Source organism: Carica papaya, chromosome 2 (genome assembly GCF_054855325.1).
Source record: "Carica papaya isolate Zhongbai chromosome 2, ASM5485532v1, whole genome shotgun sequence".
In the NCBI taxonomy this organism is placed as follows: Eukaryota; Viridiplantae; Streptophyta; class Magnoliopsida; order Brassicales; family Caricaceae; genus Carica; species Carica papaya.
The window spans coordinates 6,916,807-6,936,654 of NC_142310.1; the positions used below are offsets into that span (position 1 = coordinate 6,916,807).

General features: G+C 34.4%; 3 protein-coding genes across 14 annotated transcripts; 1 reads left to right on the forward strand and 2 right to left on the reverse strand.

The window, feature by feature from the left end:
* Positions 1–125: 125 nt before the first annotated feature.
* Positions 126–5,187, reverse strand: LOC110823958 (Pentatricopeptide repeat (PPR) superfamily protein). Of its 12 annotated transcripts, none has more exons than XM_088213025.1 (6): positions 2,454–5,187; positions 2,225–2,359; positions 1,973–2,064; positions 1,660–1,804; positions 1,143–1,264; positions 126–547 (listed from the first exon to the last, which is right to left on the reverse strand). In XM_088213025.1, exon 1 carries the CDS (start codon positions 5,118–5,120, stop codon positions 2,523–2,525), a length of 2,598 nt encoding a protein of 865 aa, XP_088069151.1. In that variant the 5' UTR covers positions 5,121–5,187; the 3' UTR covers positions 126–547; positions 1,143–1,264; positions 1,660–1,804; positions 1,973–2,064; positions 2,225–2,359; positions 2,454–2,522. The 12 variants fall into 12 exon arrangements, with proteins under 12 accessions (XP_088069151.1, XP_088069150.1, XP_088069147.1 ...); XM_088213024.1 differs by having other exon boundaries at positions 1,660–1,834; XM_088213021.1 differs by having other exon boundaries at positions 1,660–1,884.
* A 432-nt stretch (positions 5,188–5,619) lies between these two features.
* LOC110824246 (sporulation RMD1-like protein, putative (DUF155)) lies at positions 5,620–15,573 on the forward strand. The gene is made up of 7 exons (XM_088213028.1): positions 5,620–6,046; positions 6,442–6,550; positions 7,953–8,112; positions 10,160–10,308; positions 10,394–10,545; positions 15,059–15,173; positions 15,277–15,573. Exons 1-7 carry the CDS (start codon positions 5,664–5,666, stop codon positions 15,403–15,405), a joined length of 1,197 nt encoding a protein of 398 aa, XP_088069154.1. The 5' UTR covers positions 5,620–5,663; the 3' UTR covers positions 15,406–15,573.
* Positions 15,574–16,708: 1,135 nt separating this feature from the next.
* On the reverse strand, positions 16,709–18,013 carry LOC148268713 (uncharacterized). The gene is made up of 2 exons (XM_088214640.1): positions 17,023–18,013; positions 16,709–16,934 (listed from the first exon to the last, which is right to left on the reverse strand). The coding sequence occupies exons 1-2, from the start codon at positions 17,967–17,969 to the stop codon at positions 16,709–16,711; spliced, it is 1,173 nt and encodes a 390-aa protein (XP_088070766.1). The 5' UTR covers positions 17,970–18,013.
* Positions 18,014–19,848: the final 1,835 nt, after the last annotated feature.

Below are 19,848 nucleotides of genomic sequence, written 5' to 3' on the forward strand. Positions count from 1 at the left end.
GAGTATAAAACTCTAATTGTGTGGTTATTAGTGTACAATTATCATCTAATTATAAAATTTTATGAATTTTCACTTTATAAAATTAGAAAAAAAAAAAAAAAAAAAATCTATAACTGGCAAGATCATTAGAGTAGAAACAGATAAGTACTTGGGATGCCAACTAAACCCATGCCCTAAGACCTCCTTGCTTCAGCTTCCAACAGTTCTTTTCACCCACAGTACAGATGGTTGAAGCTTCATATTTCTAAATCCAAATAGTTTTAGTAGTTCAGATCTAGACTCCTCAATTTCAATCAAGGAACTACAAAAATATCACTAACTTACCCTCACAATCAGAAAAGCCTATCAACTAAAGCTACTCCAAGGTGTTGTATCTCATTCCCGTATCCCAAAACAAACATACCGATTTCCAATCTGCATAGAGGGAGTGAAGCATCAATAGCAAAAATCATTGCACCAAGGAAGAAACCCATTGCATTCCTCCGCATATTGCACAAAGGGCCTCCGGGGAATATAATTTTTCTCCTTCAGTTAAATACTCTGCAAGCTACAAGAAAGATGAGGGACGTCAAGCACACCGAATTGGGTACCAACTTTAACAGTGTCTATATAATAGATCACAATACTAAGATAGAAATAAGAATAGAGTAAAAATGAGACATTTTAGTTTAACAATTATTATTTCCTATTTACACGAAAACAACAGTCTAATTCTAAGACAATTCCATATTTTTTTGTAATTCTTTTCTGACAGGTGAAAATACAAATATATGGTTATAGAATTGAAGATAGAAAATAAGTCAGCTTAATTACACATCAAATGTCCAAGTTTGTAAATTATGATTATCTTCTACATGTTAGCTAACAAAATCTAGGAATTAAATGAGAAGATAATTGGTTATAACCAAATGCAACGTAATAGCATTCCAATAATTAGGTAAAGAAATAAAACAGGAAATGAACCATGCGGGAGTATATCCAACTCATTATAGCAGACAATGCATATAGTTTGTTTTTTATCTCCAGACACACTGAAAAGAGAAGATGCAAAAGAATTTTTTTTATCAGTTATCATACGACAAGAGGTGTGCAGTTTAAAACTCGAACTCCACACCCTCGAAGAGAATGGTAAAAGTACTAACCATCCAACCAAAAGCAGCCTGCATAATAGATTTCCTTCATTTGCTCTCATTGCAACTCTGCAGACCAATAACATTGAGGTATAATGTTGGCTGACACGAGTTTTAAGAAAAATGAACACAACCTGGTAAACAAGAAGGTAATCACTTGTGAATTATGGCAGAGAGAAGATCCTGCAGGTTGTGAATAGAGATTGGCATTCAAAGATTATGCGACCATGATCAGAGTCTTTATTGGCATGATCCAGCAGGAATATATGTGTTTGCTCATTAGCGCAGATATATAGACACAACTAAGTACATAGACAACCAACTAGAATGAACTTTTAAGTTGATTCAAATTCCTCTTAGTACAGGATTGTCATACATTTTTTTTTTCTAATAAGCTTCTGAAAGATAAAATCAAGGCATTCAATGCAATACTACATATACATATATATATATATCATAGAAGACATGAAATTGGTAAAGAGTGGTAGACACTACACATCAAATAAAAGAAGGATGCACCATCACTGACCTCCAGGAGGATATGTGATACAACGATACCAAGTCCCATAGGATAGATTATTTACTTTAAGATGAAAGGCATGAGCTTGAAGTCCTTTTCTGGTGACAGGTGTTAACTTAATTTGCAACAGCTACTATTCTGGCCTTTGAAATTCCTGTTCGATCCTGATGAATTACAACTGGTCCTGGGAGGGGTAAAAAAGACAACAAGGAGCTACAACAGCAGTAGCAGGACCTGGTGCTTCATCGCATTTCAAAATGGTAAATTAACTAAAGGTAGCAATCACTCCTCAAGGGGCTCAGATTTAATAGAAGGTATTTACCTCAAAATTACTTGGATGACCCACATTAGGTGCAATTTTTCTTCTATCACCTATATAATATGCAGTTTCCTGGGCATCTTTTCCTTCACACCCTAATCATGTACAAATACAATTCAACATTGTTAATGCTTTCTTTTTAACAACATTTTTCTTTTGAAATAAAAAGGTTCATCTTTTTAGCAATCATAAGCACTAGTAGATGTGGACAGCACACCCAAAGCAGAAGTGGAAAAGATACCATTAAGAACTAACCATGAAAATGGCCTTGTTCTGCATGCACCTTTTTGAGGCTCATCCTTGAATTTTTCAAGTCAACTTATGAATGTCAGCATCTACATAGTTTCTCATCGCGAGAAAAAATGCCAATATGAGTTAATGACCTCAGTCCTGCAAAACAAATTTATAAGTTACAATAGGAAATGCCTTCTGGTTGGAAAATTAGGCTGATAGATGAAAAATAGCAGGAATGCGGGAAAAGTACCTTTAGCAATGCCTTTTGGCCCTAAATAAAAGGACCAAAATAAAGCTCAAATTACATCAAAACAAATACTTAATTGATTTTAGGTTCAGGAAATGCAGCTCCAGAAAGTAAATTTTCCCCTCTAACTTTTCCACTTGCAAGTATAACATAAGTAGTATCATCAGGTTGAAGACCTCTGTCAAGCATCTCATCACGCAGTCTGAAGGCCTCCTGCAGATTCCCTTCCCTAAAATACCCAGCAATTAATGCAGTATAAATCAGAACATTCGGAGTCATGCTCTTCCCATCCATCTCTTCCAAGATCTTGCATGCATTCTCTAGCTGACGTTTCCCACAAAAACCATTTATCAGTACAGTATATGTGACAGCATCAGGCAGTATACCCTTGGCAAGCATTTCTGAGTAGAGTTCTGATGCAGAGAGTAGTTTACCCTCCTTTAGGAATCCATCAATTAATGTAGTATATGTATGTAAATCACAAGGAATCCCCTCGTTTATCATTTTCTTATGCATTTCCAGAGCTGCTTCCATGTTATTTAAATTCCGGAAGCAACTAATCATGCTATTGTAAACAGCAGTATTTGGAGATAACCCAACATCAAGGAGTTCAGTGAAAAGTTGGCGTGCACTTTCCATGTCTCTCTTCTTGCAAAATCCATCAATTAGAGCACCATATGCAGTAATATCAAGTTCAAGACCCTTGTTTCTCATTTCATTCCTCATTTTCAGAGCAAGACCAATGTTCTTAGTTTTGCAGAACCCATTAATAAGGCTGGTGTATGTGACTACATTTGGAGAAAGTCCATTCTCACACATCTCTCCATAAACTGTCAAAGCAGAATTGATGGCACCCTCTTTTATGTAACCATCTATAATAGTATTGTAAGTCATACAAATGGGAACAAAACCCATTTCAACAAACTCCTTCAACTTATCCTTCGCCTCAGATGTTCGACCGGCTTTACAAAAACCATTGATAATTGTATTGAAGGTGTAGTCAGTAGGAGCAATATTTGCCCCGTGCATTAGATCTAGGACATTTAAGGCACGCTCAAGATCACCACTTTTAAAATACCCATCAATCATAAGAGAATATGTGACAGCAGTTGGATTTAAACCATTTTCAAGCATCTCCAAAAATAAACAGTATGACTTATCCATATCTTTCATTTTGCAGAAAGCAAGAATCATGTTGTTGTATGAAACCATATTAGGTTGCACTCCCCTGCTCACCATCTTTTCCCACAAACTGCTAGCTTCACTTAACTTACCCTCCTTACAAAACCATGACAAAAAACCATTATAAATGAAAATGTTGGCAACACCGCACTGAATGGCCTCATCAAACAGCTTTGTTGCATCTTCGAGTTTCTGAGCCTTTAAGAATCCTTGTACCAAGGAATGGATGTGGAAGACATCTGGTTGGATACCCATGAATTTCATTTCCAGGTAAAGCTCATATGCCTTTTCCATGTTCCCATTCTGACAATACCATTCAATTAAAACTGAATACGTAACCTTGTTTGGACGAGGCCCCTCCTCCTTCATCTTACTGAACAAATCCAAACCACTTGTCTGATCACTGTTCTTGCAGTAACCCTTTATCAAATTGGTCGCGACCACCACATTAATAGGCTTCCCGCAACTCAGCATCTCATCCTTGAGCCTTAATGCTTCTACCATGTTTCCCTGCTTCACACAAGCTGCAATGACGCTAGTAAATGTACACTCAGAAGGAACCCATCCCATTTCTTTCATTTCCCTCAACAATCTAAAAGTCATACTCAAATTTCCTCTCTGGCAAGCAGCCTGGATAACAATACTATACGCCCATGCATCAAGTTCTACACCTCTAGCCTTTGCCTCTTTAAAATATTCCTCCGCCTGCTCAGGCTTCTTTTCTATCAAACACGCACGCATCATCAGATGTACTGTAACATGATCCCTGTTACCGCCTCTGGAAACCATCTTTTCATACAACTCTCGAGCTTCATCAATTAAATTATTCCTAACTAATGCCGTCAAAAGAATATTTATAAATGGCAGGCAAGGAACTATACCGTGTTCTATCATTCCATTAAAACAATCTACAGCATCATCTATACGTTTAGCTCTAATATAACTATTCAACAAGAAATTAAACACACGCGAATCAGATTCAAAGCCAAAGCTTTTAGCACATTCCACCAAGCGATCGACTAAAATACTAGGCAGGGGATCTGAATCACCCAACACGTACCCGTTAAGCAATTTCTTGGCTTGCTCATGTGTCCGTGGGAAACTCGCCAAGATGTGAAGCAAAACACAAAATGAATCAACGCCTTTGACAAACCCACGCCTCTTTTCGACGCGACGGAAGTACCTCAAAGCCGATTCGGGATGATTTTTGCGACTTAGCAGAGTGTTGATGACATGGGTTTGCGTCAAACATTCGTCTTCTGATATTGGTTCGGAAAAGGAACTTGGGGCAGCTCGGTCTCCGTGTGCATCGGATTCTGGGGCCGATTTCTCGAGAAAGGCGGTGTTTGGGTCGAGATTCGCAGAAATTTTTGATTCTTCCGATATGGGTATACTAGGAACGTCCGGTAAAGAGCATTTATATTTAGCGTTCTTTATTGAACAGAGAGTGAACGGAAGGATCCGTGAAGAGGCGAGCGAAGACCTCATTGTTAGAGACGACGAATCAGACCAAAAACCCTGCAAACGTCTTTAAACCCTATGGAGATGAAGCCCGATCGGAACTATTTCAATTAAGAATCACCAGACGTCGTCGTTTCGATCATTTTAATTTCAAATTTATTTTGTTCAAATTAGTTTTTATTTTTAATTTTGATTAAATTATTTTTTTCGTAATTTTTCAGATTTGACAATTTTTTTACCCAGAAAGATAATTTACTATATTATTTGATTGAAAATTAAGCTTTAATAGAACAAATTTAAGGTATATCAGTCTTGTTCTTGTAATTTCAAAGTTCTTCAAAAAAATCAAACATTTTATTATTTTAATTTCAAATTTATCGGTTAATCCATTTATTTTTATTAAGTTTTTAAAAAGTTGCCTTCAAATAAGATTTAAAAAATTATAAAATTTATTCAAGTGAAAAATATAAATATAAAAAGTAATTTCCTTTTTTTTTAGAAAAATAAAAAAACATAAATATGTCGTCTTACGCTTTTGCAGTTTCTGACTCCTAGCTTTCTCAACTGAAGATGTGGCGCAGCATAGACGCCCACTTGAAGACCATCCGCCACGCCCCCTTCCGCACAATCCTTTCCCACGCAATTCCGAAGCAGAAGCCGCCGCTTCCAGTTCCACTATCATCGCAGCTGCGCTCTCTCTCCAAAACCCTAGTTCTCTCTCCTTTGTCTGTTACCGCTTTTACCACAACCCGGAAGGTTGACCCGGATTTTGGTTCTCTGATAGTGGTAAGGTGCATTTCTGCTTTTTCTACTACTTCTTCAGCTCAACAGCAGCACGCCGTGGACTGGAATGAAACGGTGTCGTGCTCGGAGGTTGGAGATGGTAATTATGGCAGCTTGGAGGAGGACAATAAGCCTTCTATTCATGTTCGAGCTTATTTCTTCTCTACTAGGTTTGGTCTTCGTTTAATATTTTCTCATGAATATATTTTATTTTTCAACTTTCGGAAATAAACTAATCATGAATATTGAGGATAATGTGATGGAAAGTGTGAAATAAAAGGAGATTATTAAAGTCGACTTAGTGTTTGGCTGTTTGCTGAGAAGCAGAAAAATTGAAATAAGTTGGAAAATTGTATTTAGTGAACTCTACAAATGAAAATCCCCAAAATCTTAATGCACATGCCTTAGACTAGAGACCCGAAGATCGTGTACTTGGCATATATTTTACTGAATCTTTTGTGGAAATGGTGGAAGAGTTGAAAGCAAAAGTCTCTAATAGGTAATATTTCTGTGCTATATTAGTCTATGAAGAGTTACTTATCTGGGTGGTTATATTCTGGTGTAGTGTGGATTTGAAAAGCTTAGTGGAACAGAACAGGCAGAATTTTATCCCGCCAACATCACGTATGACTAACTATGTTGTTCTTAAGTTCGGTGATCATTCCAGTCCAAATGTAAGTTAAAAACTTTTTCCATTCAAGGATTTTTGTTTAGAGTTCTTTTGATTAGGATTAAGTTTAATCACCACCATGTACATTAGTATGTATGTCAAAGTTTAATGATACTTAATTGGCTTGCTGATATCAGCAGCATTATCAATATGTTCTTGTATAATGTCAGCATTTTGTTACTCAACCTAATTCTGACACTCTGTTTAGTTCAAATATATTTTATTTTCATTCTTTTTCTAGATCTTAATTATTTGAAATGTCTAATTTAGTGATAGTTTACATATTTAATGTAGAATTGAACTAAATTCACTCGTATTCTCAATATGCAATGTTGGATTTGTATGTTTTTTTTCATATGAATCTATATTGGACCCAAAAATAATTTAGGAATTAAAACAATATTTCATTTAAATATTTATCTTACTTGTATGATATTCTCATTCACATTCACTAGAATTGAAATTTGAGTCGAATTGCAATTTCATCTTAGTAGAAAAATAAATAAATTAGAATTTTTATCTTTCAATTAAGACAAAAATCTATATCTAAATAAAGTTTAATTACTTTTTACTTCTAAATAAGTCTTTATTTTTTTTCTCGGTATCTTAGTATATTTTTTTTCTTGGCAATTTTGCAGTCAGAGAAGAGAGAGTTTGCATTTAGCAGTGAGTATTAGTATAATTTGTTGAGTGAGAGTTTGCATTTTGCACATGATTCTGAAAGGAACACAAGAGTCTAGGATGTCCAATTGTCTGTTGCTTCTATTTTCGTTTGGTGACTCGACATTTGTACTTGATTGAATGCCCTTCTTGTGTAAAATATATACATGTGTGAAAATTTTGGTTAGTTCCATTTTCACATGGATGTATGTCATAAAATTTGTATCTCCTTTTCTTTATTATATGGATATTTAAAATGATCTCAAAAAAGTTTGGTGCTTATCAATTCTGGAAATTTATGTCACAATTTACAACCATCAAACTTGTATACTAGTTTTTCTGGCCAAAGTGAAAACTGATAAGATAAAAGAGACAACTGCAGAACACAGTAGTCTCCTCAAGTTTGTGTTCCAGTTTCCTAGTTAGCTAGTCAAGTTTCTTGATGACAGTATTCGCAGATTTGACTACCCATTAAAGAAACTTATAACTGATTTAAGGGATGGGGCAATGGCTGTCTACGCTACATCTGACTGGAAGAAATTGTGTCTTATTTTCTTTAGTTGTTTTGTTTTCCTTTTAGATATATTGTTGAATTATGTCTGGAAATGGAGTAGTGTTAATTTTGTTTGACATAACTGTGCAATTTTTGTCTAATGAAATCTGCTCTTTTCCTATTTATATACTTTTCATCATTTGCTGATCAAATAAAATTCATACTGAAGGCAATCTTACATGCCTTGTTTCAGGGTATGGGTGGTTACATAAGTGGAAGTGACTGCTATTACATGGTTGTTTTTCAATATGGCTCCATTGTCTTGTTTAACATTCGTGAACATGAGGTTGATGAGTATCTGAAAATTGTAGAAAAGCATGCGTCAGGATTGCTTCCTGAAATGAGAAAGGATGGTGAGTTTGTATCCTTGTTTGCTTCACCATGAAGTCTTTCTTTTCATACCATTTAGAGTCACTTAAATATGTGATGTTGTTGAGGAGATGGTGTCTTCGGCTATTTAAGTCAGTCCTTCAAGTGTCCTCATCATATATGGGATGAAAATTTCAGGCTCTTTACAGGCTAAAGCAAATCGTTTCTTCAGGGAGATACCTGGAGCCATCTACATTTAGTTTTACTTCGATATTTCTTTATGATTTATAATTAGCATCTATATGAAGCCTAATAACAAAGAGTAGGCAAGTAAGAGTTGAGAGTTACTTAAGTTTCTGTTCAGTCTCATCTTAATCTCTCTTTTTTCTTTACTTGTCTTTCCTATCTCCTTGTCTTTTTACTGAATCCCTTGTTTCCGTCTATCTTTCTCTAGTATCTCCCTTTTATTTGCTATCAATTATCTTGCAATAGTTTCTATCTAAAGTAGCTAGTCCTATGTCAGTAATGCAACAATAGAATCACATAAGATTTTTTATTTTACTTAGATAGATTGGTGAAACTTAAATATGGATGCATAGATACTCTATCAAAATTGCTATATGACAGGGGGATCTTGATAGCAGATAGGCTTTTCATTTTTCCTTTAGTCTGACATGTTGCAGTTTAGTTACATGTTCAGCTATTGTGCTTACTAGGTTTGGCTTATTTGTCTGTCTCATATGCTTTGTTAAATTCCAAGTGAACCTTTTGTTTATTATGGTTATCCAAATTTAAGGAGAATGAGAATCTATTGTGTGATGCTTTTGTTTTTCCATTGATATCCACTTCCTTTTAACGCATTGTCTTTGAACATATTATTTTCTAGAAATTATTAAGTTAGTCATGATGTTTGACATTTATTATAATTTGGTTCTTAATGTTTTTTTGTTACAATCTGGACCCTGCCGTTCTTTATTTGTTTCAAATGCCGAGTAAAAAGGTAAAATGGGTAGGCCATGTTTGAATACTTCAAAAAACAAATTAGAAAACTGACTTTAACTAATTAATTAAATTAATGATTAATAAATTAATAATATTAAAAATATTTTTTATTGTTATTAGTTTATTAATCAGTCAAAATTATTTTTTGAGTTATTTTTTTAAACATCCAAAGACGACCTAATCATTTTAGCTTTTTCTGTATGGAAATGGAAGGAAATTAGACATTTGAAACAAATTAAAAATGCTAGGGATCAAATTGTAATGAAAAAAAATCAAGGACCAAATTGAAACAAGTATCAAAGTCCGGAATTAATTTGGTCATTTGTCATTTTTTTCATCTCCTCCCTCCTCCCCGGTTCACCCAATATGCAGTCAGCAGGATTTGGACCTGCGTAATCTTACCACCATAGGTTCGGTTGGAGAGGGGGGGGGTATCTTTTTTTTTGAGTTATTTTTTTAAGCATCCAAACATGTTCTGATCATTTTAGCTTTTTCTATTAGGAAATAGAAGGAAATTAGACGTTTGAAATAAATAAAAAATGTTACGGAACAAATTGTAACGAAAAAAAATTAAGAACCAAATTGTAACAAATATCTAACAAATTTGGTAATTTGTCTCTTTTTTTAATTTCCTACCACATCCCCGGCTCACCCAATATGCAGTCAGCAGGATTTGGATCTGCAAAATTTTACCCACTCTGGGTTCGGTTTGGGTGGTGGGGGGAGGGGTGGGGAAGGTGATCTGCAATATAGTTGCTATTCCTTTATCTGGATTTACCTGCTTAAACATATTAAATTGGGAAGTTTTTTTGTGAATGGACATGTCAACTTGCTCTTATTAACTGTTCGCAAACCAATGTTATATTTCTGGTTAACTTTTTATTAGAGAGTTCTAATTGCCTTGGCATTTGGTATATTTAAAAAAAAAAAAAAAATTGCCTTGGCATTTGGCTGGAGCAATGTGTGCCAGTGTTTCTGCTCATCTTCCTCTTACTGTTCTCCGTTGTTTCTTTTGAAAGCCGTTAAACTTCTAGCTTTCCCAAAGAAGAAGATTAAGCCTAGTTGAACTTGATTTGTGGTTATTTGCAGAATATGAGGTAAGAGAGAAACCGACTCTAAACACATGGATGCAAGGTGGATTGGATTACATCACATTACAGTTCTTGAATATTGATGGAATCCGCACCATCGGCAGTGTTCTTGGCCAAAGTATTGCCCTTGACTATTATGGGCGCCAGGTACTTATGATCTGATCTGAGTTACTTTCTGGATGCATAATTTGTTTCTGCTTTTCTATTCTCATGAATTTCTTTCTTCTCTTAGGTTGATGGAATGGTTGCAGAATTTACTGACATAAATCGCGGGATGGAAAAAACTGGAACTTTTACCATGGATAGGAAGAAACTCTTTCAGTTGGTAGGGAAGGCAAATTCTAATCTTGCTGATGTGATTCTTAAGCTTGGACTTTTTGAGAGGTAATAATTTCGCATCCTTACTGAGAAGGTGAATTTTATGAAATCTAATGATTTTCTTATTGCAGCATTGTGATGAGAAGACATACAATATGTTATGATCGTTACTTAAGATCTTGTAATGAGGTAGATTAACAGTATGGTTTTATTTAAAGAGAACACATCGATCTTCCTGGAGTTTAAAGTACTCAGAAAAAAGACAAATTTTTTGCATATCTTATTCATATTGTTATTTTGTTTTTATACAAGAAAACACAATTGCTACTAAAGTAATTACTTCCACTGTTGGAAGTAACCACTCCACATTCTAGAAATTACTTTTGGACTTTTCCTATTAACTAATTTGTCATCAAATAAACTAGGTAATTAGATAGCTACAATAATAACAATTTTCTTCCAGCAGCCATGTGGCAATCGAAATTCCAGCAGTTATGTGGTTCATAATAGTACACATCCCTCAAAAAGGTGCTTGAGGACTGAGTGTACTTTTAGTAGCCTGCTGCTTTGATCCTGGTTCTAGAACATTCCAATGGTAGGAAGCCCGGTGAAGAGATGCTCGTTTGACCACTCTTTGTAGTGTAGTTGATAAGAAATTTGCTGGACCACATTTAGATTCCCTTAGACCATGAAATTGCATGGGCAGTCCCCTTTTAATAAAATTGCATGCATGGGAGCAAATTTCCAACCTAGGCTTTGCAAACTAGTTATGCATGGATTTGCACTCAAATCTGTCAGCCATGGAACAATTAGACCCAGGGAAAAGAATGAATTGCCCAACTTGCCCAATCACCAAGGCAGATGTATGTAAATGCCTTTACACCCAACTCTCTCATTGCAGATTCTTTCTCCATCTTCTATCTGCAGGAGGCAAACAATGACAAAGCACCAAAATCTCAATATAGAAAATTCTTTTAAAGAACAGTCTAAGAAGCTCTCCATGTGCATTGCTTGTGAAGACTGAATCCTTATGATAGTAGGTATGGAGATTTTGGCCTCCTCTACATCACTAGGACTGGTTCTACCTCTCTTTCTTCACCATCAAATTAATCAGCCTCTTTCTCCAGCCATAATCCCTTGCTGACTATATTTAGTAGGAAAAGAAAATCCAACACTGACAAAGGAATCAGGAAGGAACGCTGATCTAAGGGAAGGCACATGGGCATACATGCATAATCTCACCATTACTGGAATTATCCCCGATTGGAAGAGGAAGCTTATGGTTATATTAGATTTAACTGATTCCTCTGGGAAATTCTCCCAGCCTGTCATATTTCCTATTACTTCATATCCTAACAAAATTATTGAAATGGTTTGTTGCGACAAGGGGACCCACTTTCCCCATTGGTGTTCATTGTTGTGATGGAAGCTTTGAATGGTTTATGGAGAGGACACAAGAAGTGCAGCTGTTTAAAGGTGTGCAGGTGGGCAAATGTGATAATTCCATTGAGGTGTCGCACTTATTTTTGCGGATGACACATTATTTTGTCAACCTGAAAAGCAATACTTAATGCACCTCAAGTGCATCCTCCTCTGCTTCCAAGGCGTTTCGGGACTCAATATTATTCTAAATAAATATGAATTAGTAAAGATTGGGAGTATGGGAGATGAAAACAGTTTGGATAGGATCCTTGGGTGCAGAACTGCGCAGCTTCCTATAAAATACTTAGGGACGCCGTTAGGGGCAAGATACAAAGATAAACAAACTTGGGAGCCGGTGGTTGAAATGTCCGAGAACCGTTTTGCGACTTGGAATACAAACTTCTTATCAAAAGGTGGAAGGTACACTCTCATCAAAACGCTAACCTTCTCATTTACTATCTTACCACTCTAACTATACCGGTCAGCATTGCAAAAAGATTGGAATCAAATCAATGTCATTTTTTATGGGGAGATGGAATTGAGAAAAGAAGGTATCACTTGGTGAGGTGGCCAGAAATTAAGAAACCTCTTAACAAGGGTGATTTGAATATTCGGTCTTTGGTGGATATGAACAGGGCTCTTTAAGGCAAGTGGCTGTGGAGATTCCTAAAGGAAGAGGGTAGATTGTGGAGAAAGGTCATAGAAGCTAAATGGTGCGGTTTTGAGTTAGCAGGGGAGGGAAGCCATGACAGTAGGGGCCATGGTTTGGCATTATGGAAGAATATCAAACAGGGCTAACCGAGATTTAAGGAGTGTATCAGCTGGAAATTGGGTAGGGGCAACTGCATCAAGTTTTGGCATGATGAGTGGCTGGAGGGGGATGTTTGAAAACCAGATTTTCTAGAAGATATGCCATTGCACAATCTAAAAATATGACAGTTGAGGAGGCGTATGTGATGGAAAATGGATGATGCTCTTGGACAGTGAATGTTTGTAGAAATCTAAATGATTGGGAGGTATTTGATTATGAAGAAATATTGAGGCTGGTCTCACAATGTCGTATAAGTGATGATGCAGACCAGGTTCAATGGAAACTGTCCAAAAAGGGTGAATTCATGGTAAAATTGTTTTATAGGCAGATGGTGGGGGCTGGGCAGGACAACACACCCCTCTTCCCTTCAATACAGATTTGGAAATCCAGAGTTCCGTCTGGAATTGCTTTCTTCGCGTGGGAGGTTAGTAGAGAAAGTATATTGACACTTGATAAGCTGAAGACTAGAGGACAGATTGTAGTTAATGGGTGTTTTATGTGTAAGAGGGCTGAAGAATCATGCTGCCACCTGCTTCTTCACAGCCAGGTTGTCTATGAACTATGGTGCCAGATTTATAGACTGCTCGGTATCAATTGGGTCGTTTCAGGCTCGGTTTTTTTATGAGATATGGGCTTGGATGGGATTGGCGTGAAAAAGAGTATTGTTAAGATCATCTCTTTAACCATTTTTTGGGTCATTTGAAAGAAATGAATAGGAGAGCTTTTGAGGATATAGAGATGGATACTAATGGACTAAGAGACTTATGGTTTAATTATTTTGGATACATTGTTTTGGGTCATGACATTATTAGAGATGAGGATTTTGGGGATGTTATTGACACCCTAACAACTTTGTAAATTTGTAAATGGGTGGTACCCCCATTAGTACTCTATTAATATATATTCACACTTTTATTTTAAGAAAAAATATTAGGGATAGATGGTTTCATACTTTTGATTTTATTTTGATTGGTCATGATATGGTGGATTGGGAAGATATTAGAACTGTCATGAACCACCTGATCGACTTGTAATTTTGTGTTTTCGGGTGGTATCCCTTTGATATCTTTGTGCATAATAATACTATTTCTCGGGGTCAAGGGCACCAATCTGCTTGTGCTCTTCCATGAGATCAGCACCCTCATTAGCAGCTTTCATCTCCAACCACAATTGAGCATCACTGTCTGTCCGTGTCTGTGCTTGTTCTATTTTCCTCTATCATTGCTTTTAATATCAACGTCTCCTCAGTTTTCTAAATGATTTGCGGGCTGCCATTCTCATCTTCCCCTATGAACTCTACCTTCTCTGCTCTTTTTGAAATTTGGACTGATGTTTGAGGAATTGCTCCCCAGATTTTGTTGTTAATGGTTGTTGTTTTGCTCTAGCTTGCTCCTGCTCAAGACATTCCTCTTTCAAATCCTCTCTGGTGCCACTAGAAAATTTTCTCAACTTTTTAGTACGCTGCAGAGTTCATAGATCATCCATAATAGTAGGCTCTCATACCAAATGGTATGGTCCTTAGGATCTTGCTATGGGATAGATTAATAGTGGGGACTTACTGGGAGAGAACCCAATATTCACTTAAAAGTCTAAATAGATTAATAGTGTGGACTTGCTAAGAGAGAACCCAATATTCACTTAAACGTTTAAAGCACTAAAGAGATTTTTTGATGGATTTTTTGAATAGTGTGGACGACTTAAGAGAGAACCCAATATTCACTTAAAGTTTAAAGTACTAAAGATATTTCTTGATAGATTTTCTGTATATCTGTTTCAAACTGGTATTCTATTTTTGTACAAGAAAACATAACTGCTCATAAGAACAATAAGCTTCTGTAGTTATAAATAACTATCCCACATCCTAGTAACACTTTTCATAATATCTAATTATATTAATAAATAAAGTAGATAACTAAATAGAACAGTAACATCTTTCTTCTAGCAGCCATGTCTCAATCGTTTCGTCACCTCATCAGCCATGTTTCATTCACTCCAGTAGCCATGTGGCTCAGAACATGATAACACGGTCATATATTTTCTCATGTACTAGTCCCAACTCTTTATTGATGTTGTATGAGCTTCTAATAGAATAGAGATGTTCCTGAGCATATTCGCTTGATTTGATGGAAATTGGTGGTGCAGTCTCTGATACAAAAATTACTTTTTTAATAGGAGTTATTAATCTCAGAAAAGTACCTAGATATTGACATGGTTATTTCAGCTATTTAACCGAATTCATTGTTCTAAGTTCTTCAACTAATTCTCTCCTTCTCTCTCTCCCCCCTCTCAGATAGTTGTTTCAGGTTCAAGTATCTGATCTTATCTAACCAAAGTTATGTTTTGCAGATCAGATATTGCCTGGAAAGATGCCAAATACGCACAGATATGGGAGTACCTTAGAGATGAATTTGAATTGACACAGAGGTTTGCAAGCCTTGATTTTAAATTGAAGTTTGTAGAGGTACAATTTCTCAATTTTATTGGAATTACCTCTCTTTTCCTTTCTAATTATTTCAAGAATAAATGACCTCCCAAACTAATGAATGTGTCTTTTTTGATTGCAGCACAACATTCGATTTCTTCAGGAGATTCTTCAAAATAGGAAATCAGATTTTCTGGAGTGGCTCATCATTATACTAATCAGTGCTGAAATTGCCATCTCGCTCTATGACCTTATCCAAAGGTCTTTGTAACCCGCTTACACCAACTTTTGAAATCTGTATATTTTTATAGTGAAACCAGTGTATGAGTCATATAATTAATGCTAGTCAATTTTCCTTGTAAATAATTTCAGATCATCTTATGATTGGAATAGGATCACCCGCTCCTAACATTGTATGGTTATCTTGTTTATTCTTTTACTTCTTGAGTCAACGATGTCAAAAGCTGGCTATGCATGCATGCAATATCAAATATCAACAGAATGCGTACATCTTTTTTCGTAAGGTTAAATTAAAGTTTAATATCGTAAAATCATTTTATAGAAGTTTATTGATATCATCTAGTTATAAAACAATTTGATTTCGATTGTTGCATAATTTCTGTATTTATTGCAACAAAAGATTGATTTTTTTATTATCTGAAAAAAGATTCGTATTAATAATTATGATTTTAGATAGATAAATTTTTTATTTTCTTAAAATAGTATCTGAAAATCGAATAGAGTGAATTTTCACAAAAAATATTAATTTATTATTTATTATATATGTTTGTTATATAATATTTAAAAAAATAAGCAAAAAAATTTTGTATATCAATAAAGAAAATAAGAATGTGGATGGAAAACAAAATAAGAATTCTCTACAATGATACTAAAAACCAATTGAAAGGAATGTAGTGCAACTTGGTAGCGCATCTGCCTAAGTAAAAAAGAAATATTTTTTTTTAAAAAATATTATTTTACATTCATAAATCTGAATTATAAATATCTAACTTATTAATATCTAAATCGAGTTATAAGTATCTAACATATTAATATATATTTGCAAACTTTAATAAAACAAAGATAAACCTCATTTCTCTCATCTCTAATATATTCATCATATTCACCTATTCAATATCTAACATACTCATATTGGGTTTGAAAACTTTATAAAATAGAGATATAATTTTTAGATGCATAGACCCACATTATATAAAATGACATTCTAACAAATTTTAAAGGCTAATCAACAAAACTTATTTTTCTCAATCTCTAACATTTACCAATCGAATCACATATGTCTAACAACATTTAGATCTGTTTATAAATTTTTATAAAATAGAGATATAATTTTTAAATGCATAAACATTTCACAACAGAAATATCTTAAAAACATCCACATTACATAAAATGATGTTCGGTCTCTGCAGGATTCTAAACTTCCCAGCGATGGAAATTCAAAGAAATTATTCCACCAAAATAATTAACTAGAAAACTCCAATTCATTAGCAAATAATAATATCATTTATTGAATTTAAAATTAAATTAAAATTTTAAAGAGGCGATGGTGCTGGCTATTGAGAAAGTGCAGTAGAAGCCAAAGATGGCGGCTTGAAAGTTTTACGCACAAATTTTCTGGCCCAAACATGCTTCCCATTGATGGAGAACTTCCTCTTTGGCGCTCCCTGAAGTACATCATCCATTCTCGCTGCAGATTCCAGCACCAGTCTCGCATACAGCGGCTGCGTCTCATCATCCACCTCTTGCATGACAATTGTCTCTATGCACTCCGCAAAATTCCTTCATTTCATTTTCACCCAATTAGTAAGTGATAAAATCATTTTACTTTATGTAAACAAACGCATAAAGATGATTAGAGAAGAGTTACCGGGTGAAGAATTCTCTAACTTCCTCTTCTGAAGTAGGGTATCCTTTCGAGAATGTTAAGAAAACAGTTCGTTCATCCTGTGGCAACTCTTCTTGGTCTTCATCATCATTTACCTTCATTTTTATCCGATTCAACATATCTCCAATCTCCTCATTAACTAGCTCTTTCATGGCTTCAAGCTCATAAGCTTTCAAACTCATATCGCCATTTCCTCTCAAGAGTTGATCATGTGGAACACCACTGCCGTTCATCATCATATTCATCCCCATATAATTATTATTAAACCCATATAACCCATTAATGTTGCTCTGATGATGTTGACCATAGTGGCCAAACTGAACTGGTGGAAACATCGGACTCATAACAGGACCGTAGTAAGGATTCAGTTGATTCTTCATCATCATCTTCATGTGGTCGGCTTCATTATGATGATGATACTGGTACATCGTCAAAGGCGACGTTTTGAGAACTATGTCTCTGAATGCTCTCACGCAAACCTCGTTCAAGTTTCTTGTGACCCCCCGAAGTACGGCGAATCGATTGTCGTGCAAGAACTTCAGAGAAAGTCCTGGTTTTGTCGTCATGGACTGGATCAGCGGGATACCTTCATCCTTCACGTTGTTATTATTGCTGTTTTTCATGGCGAACGAAACGTAGTTTTCGTTCTCGATGCAGTTTAAGATTAGAACAGCTTCGTCGGCTATGGAGTTGAGCAGCGTGTCGGGTATTGGCACCAGGTTGGCCACCAGGTTTCGAGCCTTGCCAGCCTGCTCGAGCCAGATGAATAGAGCCACGATCTGCATGGCTTGGCCCTGCTCACGCCCCAGACCGAGGATTAGCCTCATGAAGAGCTGACGGTCAATGTTGTGGAACATGTTGAACTCCTGCTGTGTTATAGAGATTGAGGATGAAGTTGGGGTGGTGGAGGAGGAGGAACCGGCGGCCATGGTTTTTGGAGAGAAGTAATATTTGATGAAATGGTGTGATGGGTTTGTTTATAGAGGTGAGGAGGTTTCATTTTAGGTTGTAACTTTTGGCAATGAAGTAAGTGTTGTTTCGAAGAGACACCATTTTTGTTACACTGATTGCAGAAATGGAAGTTATTGCTGGAGTTTCTGTGTTAAGCTCGGGGAAGATAACGGTCTTACATGTTTTTTCTCTGTTTGACTTTTTGACTATTCAGGACGGTACAGTTATGATTGGGTGAGGACATTTGTTTTTCTTTTTAATATTTTGACTGTGCTGATTTGGCTATGTTTTATTGGTAGAGTAAAATGGCAGTCCACCACGCTAGTAGTTGTACTACTAAATGTATCATAATTTAAATTAGATTTCTTTTTTGGAGATATCGGATCATGATACCTTTGGTTACTTAGTTAATTATTTCTAAGAAATAATAAATAAGTTGTTCCATCTTGATCTAACATAAAATTGGAAAAAAAATAAAAATAAAAATAAAAACATCATATATATATATATTTTATATTCACTTAACTACATGTTGAATTCCTATATATTTTTATGTTCTTCCTTTTCTTACTTAATTGCTTTTATTTTTATTTTTTTAACATAATCTTATATTAATGTTATCTGTTTTTTTTTATCTAATATTCACATTATGACCAATTTAAGAAATATATTTATAAAAAAATTCGGTTATTTTTTTTAAAAAAATTGAACTAATCATAATTATAATTCCGACTTTGTTGAAAATTTAATTGTATATTCATAAATTAAAACGGAAATAAATTTAGCTACAATAACAGGATAAAAATTTTTATGTTCTTATGCTTCATAATTACTTAATTATTCTTTCTTTATTATTTTTTAATATAATTACATATTTATGTTATCTACTTTTTTGTGTGATATTCGTATTATGACCAATTTAAGAAATATATTTATAAAAAAGCTCGATCATTTTTTTTTTAAAAAATTGAGCTATAATCGTGATTATAACTCAGATTTTGTTGAAAATTTAATAAGTACGTATATTTATAAATTAAAACAGAAAAAAAATTAGTTACAATAGATAAGAATCATAGGATAAAGATTTTTATGTTCTTATGCTTCATAGTTATTTAATTATTTTTTTTTTCAATTATTTTTTAACATAATCATATATTTATGTTATCTATATTTTTATCTAATATTCGCGTCATGACTGATTTAAGAAATATATTTATAAAAACACTTAATTATTTTTTTAAAGAAAATTGAGCCAATCATAATTATAACTCTACCGTTGTTGAAAATTTAACAAATATGTATATTTATAAATTAAAGCGGAAACAAATTTAGCTGCAATAGATAAAAATAGAGATTTGTATGTTCTTCCGCTTCATAATTACTTAATTGTTCTTCTTTTTTTTATTTTTTAACATAATCGAATATTTTTTATATCTATTTTTATTTAATATTCTCATCATTACCTATTTAAAAAATATTTATAAAAAGGTTTGCTTATTATTTTTAAAGAAAATTGAGTTAATTATAACTATAACTTGAACTTTGTTAAAAATTTAATATGTGTGTATGTTCATAAATTAAAATAAAAATAAATTTAGCTGCAATAGATAAAGATCATAGGATAGAAATTGTTATGTAATTTTGCTTCATAGTTACTTAATTGTTCTTCTTTTTTTTTTAATATAATCATATATTTTTGTTATATGCTTTTTATTTAATATTCGCATCATGATCAATTTAAAAAACATATTTATAAAAAGGCTTAGTTATTATTTTTTTTAAAAAATTGAACTAATCATAATTGTAACTCGAATTTTGTTAAAAATTTAACATATATGTATGTTTGTAAATTAAAAC

What these genes read in the sequence shown, in the direction of transcription:
- LOC110824246 (XM_088213028.1), top strand. Translation starts at nt 5,664, where the DNA reads ATGTGGCGCAGCATAGACGCCCACTTGAAGACCATCCGCCACGCCCCC. An exon ending in GCTTATTTCTTCTCTACTAG is followed by an intron (nt 6,047 to 6,441) that starts GTTTGGTCTTCG and finishes ATTCTGGTGTAG; the next exon opens with TGTGGATTTGAAAAGCTTAG. An exon ending in TTAAATTGAAGTTTGTAGAG is followed by an intron (nt 15,174 to 15,276) that starts GTACAATTTCTC and finishes TTTTGATTGCAG; the next exon opens with CACAACATTCGATTTCTTCA.
- LOC148268713 (XM_088214640.1), bottom strand. Translation starts at nt 17,969, where the DNA reads ATGGCCGCCGGTTCCTCCTCCTCCACCACCCCAACTTCATCCTCAATC. An exon ending in GTTAGAGAATTCTTCACCCG is followed by an intron (nt 16,935 to 17,022) that starts GTAACTCTTCTC and finishes AATGAAATGAAG; the next exon opens with GAATTTTGCGGAGTGCATAG.
- LOC110823958 (XM_088213025.1), bottom strand. Translation starts at nt 5,120, where the DNA reads ATGAGGTCTTCGCTCGCCTCTTCACGGATCCTTCCGTTCACTCTCTGT.